This window comes from Apium graveolens, chromosome 1 (genome assembly GCF_009905375.1).
Source record: "Apium graveolens cultivar Ventura chromosome 1, ASM990537v1, whole genome shotgun sequence".
Lineage (NCBI taxonomy): Eukaryota > Viridiplantae > Streptophyta > Magnoliopsida > Apiales > Apiaceae > Apium > Apium graveolens.
In genome coordinates this window covers 164,144,112-164,158,696 of record NC_133647.1, presented here as the reverse complement: position 1 = coordinate 164,158,696, position 14,585 = coordinate 164,144,112, and the positions used below count along the sequence as shown (strand labels likewise).

The window sequence follows — 14,585 nt, the reverse complement described above, 5'->3', positions numbered from 1 at the left end:
TTTAAAACTTAATTTAAGTGATAATCGTCCTTTAAATCAACATTTAAAACATAATTAAAGTGATAATCGTCCTTTAAAAATTAGAACTTAATTATTGTGATAAATTAGCTTATAAGGACTAGTTATGTAAATTAAGTAGTGTAATCAAGATGTATCTATGTCCTTTAATCATATAGGAAGATAATAAAATGATAAAACATAAATAATTAAGGTGGTGCTAATATTGTATAATTTTCATGGTAAACGAAAATTTAATGATCTTTTTCTTTTAATGTTGATATGACTGATCAGTATAGTACTTGGTTAAATCAACCTAAGTATAGTGAATTATATAGGAATGGAGTGAAAGAATTTGTGAAAAATTTAATGTCCAAATTTGGCGTCGGAAATGAAGTGAAGTGTCCTTGTCATCTATGTGATAATCGTCTATGGTGGTGTCAAAAGGATGTTCATGATCACCTTATCTGCAATGGACCGTCTGAGAGATTAGTATAGTGGATATATGAGGTTGCCTTATTGAATACAATGGATTGCGAAGAAAATATTGGATTTGAGGATAATATTGATGAGATACTGAATGTTGCATATGGTAATATGGGACCTGTGGGACCGAATGCAGATGCAAAGAAATTTCTACGTCTTATCGAGGAAGGAAGACAACCACTATATCCAGGCTGTAATAAGTTTTCACGATTAAGTTTTTTAATCAGGCTCTATAACTTGAAGTGTCTTAATGGAATAACCGAGGCGGCGTTTAGTGAAATAAGAGAATTACTAAAAGAGGTTGTTCCCAATATCAGATTGCCCAAATCTTTTAATTCCGCTAAAACTACCATCAAGGATTTAGGTCTTAATTATGAAGAAATACATGCATGTCCAAACGACTGCATGTTATATTGGGGTGAGAATGAAAAAGAAGTTAAGTGCAAAAATTGTGGTGTTTCAAGGTGGAAGGCTGTAGCACAGGGGTCGGAAAATAATAAAGTCGCAGCCAAAGTTATGAGATACTTTCCACTAAAACCAAGGCTACAACGCATGTTTTTGTGCAAAGACTTCTCTAAACTAATGCTTTGGCATGCAGTAGACCGAAAGAAGGATAGGAAGTTGCGGCATCCAGCTGATGGTGAAGCCTGGAAGATGATGGATGTCGCATATCCACAATTTTCTTCCGATAATCGAAATGTCAGATTAGGTTTAGCTTCTGATGGCTTCAATCCTTATGGAAAAATGAGTTCCACACACAGCATATGGCCAATTTTTATTGTTAACTATAACCTTCCTCCCTGGCTAAACATGAAACCAGAAAATTTAATCCTCTCAACAATCATACCTGGTCCCAGTGATCCCGGAAACAATATCGATGTCTACATGCAGCCGTTGATCGCGGAACTAAAAGAGCTATGGAATGTATGGGTGGAAACTTATGATGCTTTGATGGATCAGAACTTTATGTTACATGCAAGCGTCTTTTGGACCATTAGTGACTTTCCCGGCTATGCAATGTTATCGGGTTGGAGCACGAAAGGGAAGTTAGCATGTCCTGTATGTAATTATGAGACGTCATCGAAGTACTTGAAGCATAGCAAGAAAGTGTGCTATATGAATCACAAAAAATTCCTAGATCACAACCACAAGTGGAGGTCTGATAAGAGAAGATTCAATGGCGATGTTGAGACTGGAAAAACTCCAACAATGCTATCTGGGAGGGAAATTGAAGTTTTGCTGGATGGTTATGTGAACACATTTGGAAAGGGAGGTAAACGAAAGGTGAACTGCGAAACAAACCCTTGGAATAAGAGGTCAATATTTTTTGACTTACCTTATTGGAGGGACAACCTAACTCGATATAACCTGGATGTAATGCACATCGAGAAGAATATTTGCGATAGTGTTCTAGGCACATTGTTAAATATTGGAGGCAAGACAAAGGATCACATTAAAGCTCGATATGATCTGCAAGAATCTGGTATAAGGAAGGTCCTTCATCCCATCACTGGTGCTGATGGAAAATCTGTAATTAAGGCAGCAAACTTTGACCTGACCAATAAAGAAAAAGATATATTTTGTTCTGTATTCCAAAATGCTAAGTTACAATATGGTTTTGGTTCGAATATTAGCAGATGCGTGCAGGACAGGAAAATCGTGGGATACAAAAGTCATGATGCACATATTTTTATGCAGTATATATTACAAATTGCTGTAAAAAAACATTAAAGCCTGAGGTTGCAATTCCTTTAATCAGACTTGGCAATTTTTTGAGAGATATATGTGCTAAAGTGATTGAGGTAGGTGATTTAAAAAGGTTACAGCGGGAGATTATCGAAATAATTTGTCAACTTGAGATGATATTTTCGAAACCATTCTTTGACATAATGGTACACCTACCAGTACATTTATGCAAGGAAATAGAATATGATGGACTAGTCCATCAAAGGTGGATGTATTCGATTGAGAGATACCTTGGAGTATTAAAACGATATATTCACAATAAGAGTAAACCAGAGGGATCGATTGCAGAACGATACTTGGCAGAGGAGTGTTTGACGTTCTGCGCAAGATTTCTAAATGATAGCCAGAATAACTCGTCGAATGATTTTGCAAGTCCCGGTGAAGAAACTGGAGGGTATTCTCTTGGCTCAAGGAAGAAAAAAGATGGGAAAGATATTCATTTATCACATGATACGTGGATCACAGCTCATCGATATGTATTATTTAACTATGATGACAAGGAGGTTGAGGAGCTAATTGAGTAAGTCCTTATATCTTTAATATTTCTATAATTAAATAATAAATAAAGTAATGCCTATACATACATTAACAGAACTTACCTGTCTATAATTATAGGAAGCACCACTCATTATTGGCGAATAACGCAAATTCTAAACTGTATAAAAGGGAAAGAACACATGCTGACAAAATATGTGACTGGTTCAAGGATGAAATAGGGAAAAAGTCATAGTTTCCCGGGAAGTAGCATCACTGGGAAGGGGTCCCAGACGATCAGCTAGGCAGTTTAGTGGGTATTTCATAAATGGGTATAGGTTTCATACAAAAGAGAGAGATCATAAGTGTACAACACAGAATAGTGGTGTGTATTTGAAAGCCTTCAATACTAGCTTCGCAAGTTGAAAGGATCAAAATCCAATAATTGGGGATGTAGGCTACTATGGATGTATTGAAGAGATATTTGAAGTTGACTACTGGGGTGCTTTTAATGTGGTCTTATTTAAGTGTACCTGGTACCAAGACAAAAAAGACGCTCTTGGTTTTACATGAGTTAACTTTAACCGAGCTTGTCAAAAACACGATTCTTTCGTTATGTCAACTCAAGTACAACAGGTATTTTATATTCAAGATCCAGTTGAAACAAATTTTCATTATCCTATTAAGAGGCTATTAACAGAGTTATCAGAAACTGGCGTTCAAAATACAGTTGAAGTTGACCTTTCTCAGCAGTTTTCACATTCACACGACACTAGCTTTCGTACCATGATAAAAAATCATGATAATGAAGTTACCTGGTTCAGAGATGACGTTCACGCAAAGGAAATTCCACATGGAGATGATTAAGTCTGGTGTCCTATATTGTCTTATATTGTGTGCGATTAATAGTTATAGACTTATCTGTCATAAATTAAATTGTAGTTTGTTTAATCAGATAAATTGAATTTTTTGGAGAATTTAGATTAATTTTTTGGAGATTTTTTTGGAGAATTTAGTTTGTTGAATCAGACTTATATTGTTCTGCATCTTGTTTATCTGTTTGAAGTACACTCTTCCATCAATTATGTTTTATATGTTTAACCTCTTAGTTAAGATCAATTTTATTTTATCTTGTTTATCTATTTTTTTTCGATTTAGACTGTTGTAGTTAGATTTAAATTCCGAATTAGTTACTTGTTTATTATTTTGTCAATTTGTATCTCTAATTCTTATTACTTGCTGTAGATTCAAATTATGATATGAATCCTTTTTTAAATGTAATCTAACAGTCTTCATAATGTTTTTTATAGGATGGTAGATAGATATACCATACACTTGCACCATAGTGGAGATTTCAAGAAGACCAAGTACTGTGGTGGCTCACTTGTCACTTATGTGTCAGATGCTGACATATTTTCGTATTCTGTAATGATGGATTGGGTTAAAGAAGATCTCAAGTTTGATGAGATTGGGGGCGTATACATTAACAAAGGGAAGGGGGTGGCTGGACATTGGTAACAGATGATCGTAGTCTCTTTCAGCATATTAATGAAATCGGCAGCTCTGAAGTGGATTTTTATGTTGACTCCATTGTAGACAAACGAGTAGCCCCAATGACACAAATGCACCCGTTCGTGATTGTAAGGCCAAGGCCTTTAATTTTAGAGAAAAATGCAGAGAAGCGTCCGTTTGTGACCTTGAATGACATCACTGATGAGAAGGAGCGAAGATTGAGTTCAAGAAAGAAACTACAGTTTAGTTCTAGTGTTCCGAGTATTATTCCAAGTAATACGAAGGAGGGAACAAGTTCAAAAGCCGTGCTGGAGGTGGAAGGCACGGGGAATACCGGTGAGCTTATGGGGATGGAAGAGTATATGAAGAAATTTGAAATGCCTGCAAAACTAAGGAAAACCAATGTTGAGAAGGAAGAACCGAAAAAGATTAATGTTGAAGGTGAAGGATGTAACGAATATAAGGTGATTAGAAACAAGAATGTTGCGGAGCTTAAGAAAAAAGTTGATGAACTTGGATTAAAGAAGATACCAGGTGACTTGTTTTCGAAGAATCCTTCGAAGAAAAAGTATAAGACTGCTGGAAGTGAAAGTGAATCATATTTTCCCAGTCATGAGCTTGAACAGGAAAATGGCGATGCTGACATTGTCACATCAAAGGTACAATTTTTACTTACTTGTACATCTATCAATATTTTATGGTAAATTGTTGTGCCACCTGCTTATTATTGATTTGAATACACAAATATTTTAGAAATCTAAAAAGGTGAAAAGAGCTGAGGTCGGAGCTGGCCCAAGAACTCGGTCTAAGGCTATGAATGTTGCAAAATCTCCTAAAAAGAATGTAGTTGGTGATTTACCTACAGCTGAGGTATGATTATATTTTATAATTTATGTTATTTTTTTTCATTTTTTTCTTGTTTTATTATTTCTTTTTTTTTCTGGTCATCTAAACATGTGGAACTCAGGAACATTTTTTGATTAACTTTTTTTCTTGTTTTATTATGTCTTTTATTTTATTACTGGTCAATTTTTGATCTATTTGTCAAATTTGATTAGCTTTTAATTTGGAAGTAAATTGTAATGCTTTTTATTATGCCTTTTCTTTTCAAGGCAAAAGATGCATCACCTGTTCCTCTGACAGAGAAGCTTAAAAAGATGAAAATGACAACTCCTGGTTTAATGGAAGCTTACAATGAGCTTAGAAGACGTCAAAAATCCCAAGAGGAAATTGAGGCTATTCAGTCACAATCTCGGCCACAATCTGAGCCGGAGAATTTGTAAACACAAACTGGTTCTCTTGTTTACCTTCATATATTTTTAGTTGTCTTGTCTTTAACCAAGTTAATTAAATTTATGTATTTATTGGTTGGACAGATTAACCTGAAGAGTCGAAAAAAAGAAAGCGAGAAAAGACAAGAATGGATCATGTCCATAGAAGAACGCAGAAAAGAGTGATTACCACCAACAAGAAGTCCCAGCCTGTATCAACTGATGACAAATTAGTATCGGAGTTCAGCCATTTTCTGGGGACAATCGTAAGGGATTATGTATCACTAACTTGTGTTAATTGGAGTAAAGTTCCAAATAAATATCTCTTGTGGGAGTATGTCAAGGTAAACTGTATATTTTTTAGGGATATAATTATGTGTCATATTTTTTATGTAGTTGAGGAATGTTATGAAATCTGCTTGTTCAAAACATAGTAAATTTTAGATACAATGTTATTAGATTTAAATTTCCTCACTCTGAGAGTGTTGAGACTGGTCGTAATATATTGGTCTACAGGATGACATTGGCAAGATTCTCAAAACTGGAGGAAATGTTGAAGCTGCAAATAAATTGGTTTATGGTAGCAAGGAACACGGCCCGTCTTTTCCTATTGGGAGGGTTTCTTTGAAAAAAGAATTTAAGGAAAAGGATGCAACTTCAACCAAAGTTCAGGATGATCAGTATGTGGTAGAACTTACAACAAAGATCCGTGCTCAGCGTGAAAAAGAGATGGACGAGAAATTCAGGAAAATTCAGGAGACGCTGAGAAAGTTGGCCAAGAAAAATCCTGAACTGAAAATTAACTTTGTAGATGGCAATAAATCCAGTGATGGCAACCCCTGCGCAGAAGGAAACTCTAGTGCAGAAGGCAACTCTAGTGCAGATGGAAACTCCAACTCCTGTGCCGATAATGATATTGATGTTTAAGCTGCTACTATAGCTACTTATTTAAGTACTTTTGTGAACTTGATATGGTATTAAGTAGTTAATGGCAACTTAATACGTACTTTGGAACTTTTATTTTGGGTTGGTTTTGGAACTTTGTAATATTAGGATGAATTTGTACCTTGGTTAAATTCTGAAGCTGACTGTATTTAATCCTTAATGTTATTTATTGATCAAGTCGTATCATTTCATTGGAAGTAGATTTAGTTTTTATTACATTTTCAAAATCAGAAAGTGTAACCAATATTACATTTTCGTATGTTCTTATTAAAAATATAAGAGAGTGTAACAGTAGATTACACGAATGTTTAAAAAAGGTGGTGTTACAATAGGCTATAAAAATGTTACCAAAACAATTTAACTGTTTTACAATCTTTTGTTACAATAGCTAATATGGTGTTGCAAAAGAGTCTATTCCAACACATATTTAGGTGTTACTATAGGGTTATGTATGTTGCAGCAAAACTGTGGTTACATTTTCAACTTGTAACCATAGAAATAGAAAATGTAACTATAGGTACTCTATTGTAACAAATTGAGAGGTGTTACCAAAATTTCAAAAAATGTATCGATAGACCCTTATTGTAGCAGGCTCAAATCCAACACCCCCTTATTTTCAAAAAGTGTAACCATAGCCAATAATTTGGCTTTAGGTAACATTTTTTGGTCATTTTAACACTTTTTTTGGTGTTGCTACAGGTCAAATATGGTGTAGTGTTATATCATATTGCTTCTAAAACCCGATTTAGGATTAATGAATACTAAAATATTAAAACAATGCTAAATTGTGTGAGTCCACGTGGAGTTGTACGCTGCCCCTCCCAGAAACGAGCATCAAATAAAGGGACAAGGGTGTGTGCGGGAATATAACTGCAACAATATAAGAAAACCATCTACCTCGTCACCTCCGCCAACTTCCAAATATCAGAAGATCTATGTGAATCCTGAAGATGAAGAAGGGTAGTATTAACAGATCCCTGGTGAACATCCTGCAAACATTTACAATATTAGTAAATCTTCAAAAGTTTAAAAAAACTAAAAAGACCAACAAGAACGATAACATAGAAAAAAGCATATCACTTCTAAAATAGCCTAATAATAACATTATACAACCTAGTAACTCTAAATTAGGAAAAAATATAGTATCTTTGATTAATTTGACTTCTAACATTCACATTGATAGTCATTTATCTGTTTTAAATTTTTTCGATATTTGTAATGATTTAATTCCTTATCTGCTTGTTAGGATCAGAAATACGACTTCTCTCAAATTAAAAAATACATATAAATTTTTCCTACAGATAGTGGCTTTAAATGCCTACAAATACACAATAGGATATAATAATCACAATAGAACCAATCCTTTCCGGGAATATTCAATTCTTTTTTGTGCATCACTGTTATATCTAATTGTAACAGAAGATAACCATTACAGAAGTAAAAAATATCTTTTGGACATTAACAAGTTCAACTATATAAAACATATGCAATGACAAAATCAGGTAATCAACTGTGAAAGTACATGTGACCGCTGGACTCGACTGTGCTAAACAGAGTTGTGTTATTCAGCAGAATTTCACTTTCTGCTACTACTTATAGCCATGACATATTGCAGTATCCGAACAAATTCACAGAAATAAAAAAAGAATGAGAACATAGAAGACAGTATATTATACAAATAACTCTGCGAAGTATGTCATCACCAGTAATACTTATGCGAGAAATAGTGCATCAAATTATACAAATAGCTATACCATGAAATGCGTGGCGCCGCGCTCAAATGTTGATTTGAAATGATATTCTACTAATTGATCAAGGAAACCTGGATTAAATCATGAAGATAATGACACATAACATACCTCGAGTTTAATCTATAATATTTGGTTAAAGTGATTATATTACATTGTATATTATTCATGAAAGGTTTAATCGATCACCAATTAAATTATTATTACTTGGGTAATAATGATATATTAATAGATTCCGCATATTGTTTATATTTAAATATGAGGTATTTCGAGTATTGCCAACATAATAATAACATATAGGGTCGCACAAAGAGAGCTTGGAGTAATAATTAATTCAAATTCAGATTTGAATTAAATAGAAAATTCGAATTATTTATTATTAATTGAGGTGGACTTAATTAATGGGATTAATAAATTTTGAATTTGTATATTATGAAATCCGAAATTTAGTTGTTATTTGATAATTGAGTTAAACTTAATTATTAAATAATTAGAATTTCAGATTTTTAATACTCTTATTTGGATTAGGGTTGGACTGTTTTTGGTCTCTTTATATTAACATCCTTAAGGCTAAAATTAGGATTATGTTTTTATTAGAAAAAAAACATAAAATCCTAGAAGCTAAAGGTGAGAGAGAGAAGGGGGAAAACAAGTCTGTTCTTGGTGCTAGTACACGCCTCCTCTGTACCGGCTTTCGTGTGGATACCTCAAAGGCGTAGATCGTTAAGACGGGATACGTGGTGTTAGGTTAAAGCTAGGATCTCCTTTTAAAAACCATAATCGTAAAGCTCTTTAAGGTAAACATCTCATCCACGAATTAAATATTATTTTTTGCATGGATCATGCCGTGGGTTTTAGTTTTATTTATTGTTTTTGCTGTATTTTTATACCCCGAAACCAAACAGTAACATGAAGACTAAATGATGGAATATAAATCTCTCTAGCTAGACGCTCAATAGGCCGGTGAGAACGATGTATAGGAAGAGGCTTCTCAGTGAAATGCTGATTGATAAGACGCAGCTCAGTGGAAGGCTCCTCGGTAGGAGGCTGCTCAATACGAGGCTCAGGAGTTGGAGTCAAGCCAAGATAAAAAGGGGAAACATATGAATATGTATCCAGAATCTAAGGATCGTGCTGGACGTGCCTACATGTTCCCGGCACATGAACACAAATGTTATCAATGGGTCGTCCAATAGAAGCACATACAGGAGGATCCTGATCATCCTCAAGGTCTGTAGCCATAGGATCAGTACGAGCATTAGTAGATGACTCGGGAACATCATGAGAATCAGTATGTAATGGTAGATGATCCTCAACCTCAATCTGAACTCTAGCTCAACCTCTGAAGTCTGTAGCAATAGGATCATCCTCAACCTGAACTCTAGCTTGTCTACCACCAGCAGCTTATGCAACGACACATCTACCACGACGGGCCGGTTGCTATCTCTACTCTAACTGCCTCGCTCGATGAACTTCCACAGGCATCTCATCAAAATCATGTAAGGTGTTGTCTCTAATAATATCACAAGTAACACGGAGGGTACGACCGCCCGTAGTAGTGTAGGAATGACCATAAAGCCACCTGGAATCACATTACAATAAATATTAAGTACAAGATTTAAATTAAATTCCGGTTCCTAAGGTTTAGGGATGAAATTCTTCCAATGATTTCTAAAACCTAATTTAGGGATTAATGAACCCTAAAATATTAAAAAGTGCTAAATTAAAATTTTACACAAAAATAAATTCCGGTTCCTAAGGTTTAGGCTCTATAGTATAGGGCCTAAAGGCCCTAAACCACGAACCCTAAACCCTAACGCGTTCTGTATTATATGAAATTCTTTTAATCACACTAAAATCCAATTTGGGGATTAATGAACCCTAAAATATTAAAAAGTGATAAATAAAAATCTTACACGAAAATAAAGTTCGCTTCCTAGGGTTTAGGGCCTAACGACCTTAAACTTTGGATGGAAGTAGGGATTAGACTCCATGGTTTAGGGCCACAAACCCTAAACCCTAACGCTTTACTTATTATATCATATTGCTTCTAAAACCCAATTCGGGGATTAATGAACACTAAAATATTAAAAACTGCTAAATTGCCTGAGTCCACGTGGAGTTGTACGCTGCCCATCCCAGAAACGAGCATCAAATAAAGGGACAAGGGTATGTGTGGGAGAAAGGGTGGGAAATCTCTCCCACACCCATAACTACAACAATATAAGAAAACCATCTACCTGATCACCACCCCCAACCTCCAAATATCAGAAGATTTATGTGAATCCTGAAGATGAAGAAGGGTAGTGTTAACAGGTCCCTGGTGAACATCGTGCAAACATTTACAATATTAGTAAATCTTCAAGAGTTAAAAAAAAATTGCACAATATACACTAGAAACTAAAAAACCAACAAAAATGATAACATATAAGACGGAATATCACTTCTTAAATAGCCTAATAATAACTTTATACAACCTAGTAACTCCAAATCCGGCAAAATGTAGTGTCTTTGGTAAATATGACTCATCACATTCACATTGATACTCATTTATCTATTTTAATTTTTTTTTGATATTTCTAATGGTTTAATTCCTTATCTGCTTGTTAGGATCAGAAATACGAATTTTCCCAAATCAAAAAATACATGTAAATTTTCCTACAGATAGTGGCTTTAAATGCCTACAAATATACACTAAGATACAATAATCACAACAGAACCAATTCTTTCCGGGAATGTTTAATTTTTTTTTGTGCATCACTGTTATATCTAATTGTAACAGAATCACTACACCATAGATTGCCTATAGTAACCCTAAAAAGTGTTTTTATACGGCACAAATCCATTGCAATAGGGTATATGGCAACATATTTTGAAAAATTAGGCGTAAGGTTTGGTCTCGTTGCCATAAGATGTTATGGTAACGAATTTGGGACCATATTGCAACAGAGTAAAGAAGTTGCAAATTCGGTTTATAGCAACGTTCTTACATTTATAGCAACGAATATAAGAGTATTGCAATACATGATGCTTCCTATGGCAATATTATTTTGTAACCATTTTTTATAATAATTGTTGCAATACATGAACTTAAGCAACATATTTAGAGTTAATTGCAACATATTTTGAGTTAATTACAATATATTTTATTGACAAATTTGAAATCTATGGAAACCATTTTACCCAATATTGTAACACAGTTTTTGTAAGAAAAAATGGGCATGACCTTTAGATTTCATTAAAAACCACCAAATTTAATTGGTATATCCTCAACACAATCCAACATACAGAATATTTTTACTGATGTTCTAACATTATCACATAAACTAAGTTAAAGTGAAATAATAAAGTTCAAGAAATATAACAAGTCCAAGTGCGATCTAACTAAATTATATATGGACCAAATTCTTAATCAATCATCTTCAAATATAATTTCATGATGCTCTCGATCACCATCAGTGTGGTCTTCATCCAACGATGGCAACATATATTCTTTTATATTGATATCCAACGATGGATTTTTCATGGCCAGTATTTCGTGAAATCTTCCCTAACTGTTTGTTGATTTTATATTGATACCCGAATAACGATCAACCTGCATTCAGTAGCACACATATAAGTATACTCCATTTTATTGAGTTAAAATTGTTATGGACATTAAATTCTAGAATAAATCCTGTTTTATTTAACTTTAAACTATAGAGACCAACTGAAGCTCTACATTCAAAAGTAAAAAGAAAGAAAAACACATGTAAAAACAAATAGATTGGAAACCAAATTAAAAGTCTAAAATCCCAGAAGTAAATCTGGTAACTGATGAGCACCATCAGGATACCCAATTCCAGCAACTTTTGCTCTAGCAACAATATACCACGGCACTGTAACCTGATTATGTCATTTTAAGTAATCGTGTGACCAATTAAACTTTTCTTTTGCATTGAAAGTGCACCAAGATGCGGAAGCATAGTTTGCCCTGCAGGGTGAATGGCCAACTAGAGGACCATCTGCCGAGAAGAAACATATTAAAGTAAGGAGAGAAGAATTACTAAAACAGAGAATAGCCATTTTTAATATTCACCCTGCAAAATGGAACATTGCGGCAAACCTGACCTAAGTGAAGATTGACAATTAATTTGTAAAATTAACAGGCATAGCAAGTATCTTACACAAATACTTGGAATCAGGATGGGGAGGTTTGGGAGATTCTCCAACAATCTGTTTAAATGTAGAAGATGGCCTCGTTGAGGAAAAATGTGGCCTTTTATCCTTTACAAACAATTAACTTGTGTTCCTTATTGTCAACTTTTGAGTGACCGATCTCCTCATGTCCTCCACGTGCTGTGAGGGTAGCAGCTTTTTGAACCACTTTATTTTCCAGAACTGGATGAGCAAGCTCTAATTTGTCATCCACCTTGCTGCTACTACGAGCACACTCAAAGGCTAACAGGGAACTTGCTTTCAACGTTTCTAACGTCTTTCCATTTTTAGAAGCAGAACGAGAGGACAGGACAGTATTATTCAACTTATTATCAACCTTTGAATAACCAATCACCCCATATGAGGATGGGATAACCAGCTTTTAACGTTTCTAGTTTCTTCTCATTCTCCAAAGTAGAAGGTGAGAATGGGATACTATTATTCACCTTGTTACTGTCACCTGTCCTATGGCTCACAAAGAGTCACATATAAGAAGCAGATAAGAAAAAATAATTTACAAAACTACTCTTTTAATACCCTTAGATTTTTAGTAGGAGGCTTGGTGTAAAAATAATTTACAAAACTACTCTTTTAATAACCTTATATTTTTAGTTGGCGGCTTGGTGTAAAGAGCTCCAAGAACACAAAAAAATACATGGCATTCCAAAAAGTTTACAATTACCGTAAAAGGGTGCAAGTGCAACAGGCCCACAAGGAAAATCAGTTACGATGAAGTCAAAATATAGTTTCTTTAATAGCTTTTTAATCTATCATAAAGATAGAAACTTCACTTAAGTTCATGTTGCTTATAATTAAAGGATGCTGCATTGAAGTTACTCACCATGCAGAAAACCATTTATTCTCGGTTCCTTCCTCTCGGATCACCGTTGTTACTTCTCTCATGATTTTTTGAATCATATTTTCTTTTCATTGTGACCATTGCATTACCATCAGAATTTCCATTATTCCCCACACCCGCCTTATCCGGATATCCAGAACAAATTTGACGAGTAAAATTAATTTTCATAACCACAAGATCTTCTGTAGTTTTATCATCATCTCTCATTCTCTAGCCTAATACCACCAAAAATTTAAGGTCACTAGTCTCATCACTTTGTGTGCAGCCGGAACCATGATTGTCAACGTTGCTACATTCTGGAAGCCATGCAATATTATTATCTTTAGAAGGTCTCTTATTTTCTTTTCTTTTTCTTCCTTATTCTTATCTTTTTTTTGTGTTTGTGCCTTTCCTTTCTCTCTTTTCTTTCCATATGTTTTTCTTCCCTACTCTCCTTTTCCTTTCTTATGCTTACCTTGTTTCTCTTTCTTCTCCTTCTTATCTTTTTTTTCCTTCTTATGCTTTTTCTCCTTCCGCTTTTCCTGAGATCAAATTTCAGATGGAAATAAAAAATATTAGGTAATGACCAACTGGAGGACCATCTGCCCAGAAGAAACATATTAAAGTAAGGAGAGAAGAATTACTAAAACAGACAATAGCCATTTTCAATATACACCCTGCAAAATGGAACGTTGCGGCAAACCTGACCTAAGTGAAGACTTAAACTTAATTTGTGAAATTAACAGGCAATTTACCGACAATTGGTAATAACTCAGAGATAATAATTGGTAATTTTTCGCTTTATTTTACAATTATACCATTGGCAAAAGGAACTAGAGAAAAGATAACAAATAATGGCAGGAGATGCATGCACAGAACATATATCAGGGCATGGTTAAATGAAGACAATTATTTCACCACCAATTGGATATTTTAAAACAATTATTAAAAGATATGCTTGAACAATATTAATAGAATGACAGATAATTTGTAGACAGTGTTACATACTAGTTTCCAAAAGAGTGCACATGTCTCCAATTAATTCTCGAACTTTAAAAACTGTAATTGATTACCCAAGAAATTTTTCTTGGCACTGCGACAGGAGCTCCACAGCTTTCAACCAACTTATCCAAAAGCTCATTCTTTTTATCACCGGTTAAAACATGAAGAAACATCTCAACATTGGAAGCAGAGCAAGGTAAGTGTTCCAAACCTATGTATCCAATGAAATTATCATAAGACTGATTTATTTATAGTTGGTTTTTTAATTAATAAGATCAAGAACAGATGAGCATTATTATTAATTGAAGAGCAAATATATAGAACTTTCACTATTATTAATTAAAGAGCCAAGATGTAAAAGTTTCACTA

At 34.3% G+C, this 14,585-nt stretch overlaps 1 protein-coding gene across 1 annotated transcript; it reads left to right on the top strand.

The window, feature by feature from the left end:
- Positions 1-525: 525 nt before the first annotated feature.
- On the top strand, positions 526-2,214 carry LOC141710015 (uncharacterized). The gene has a single exon (XM_074513030.1). The coding sequence runs from the start codon at positions 526-528 to the stop codon at positions 2,212-2,214; it is 1,689 nt and encodes a 562-aa protein (XP_074369131.1).
- The last annotated feature ends 12,371 nt before the right edge of the window (positions 2,215-14,585 follow it).

Bases quoted from the DNA above. Each gene is read 5' to 3' on its own strand.
- LOC141710015 (XM_074513030.1), top strand. From the start codon at position 526: ATGGATTGCGAAGAAAATATTGGATTTGAGGATAATATTGATGAGATA.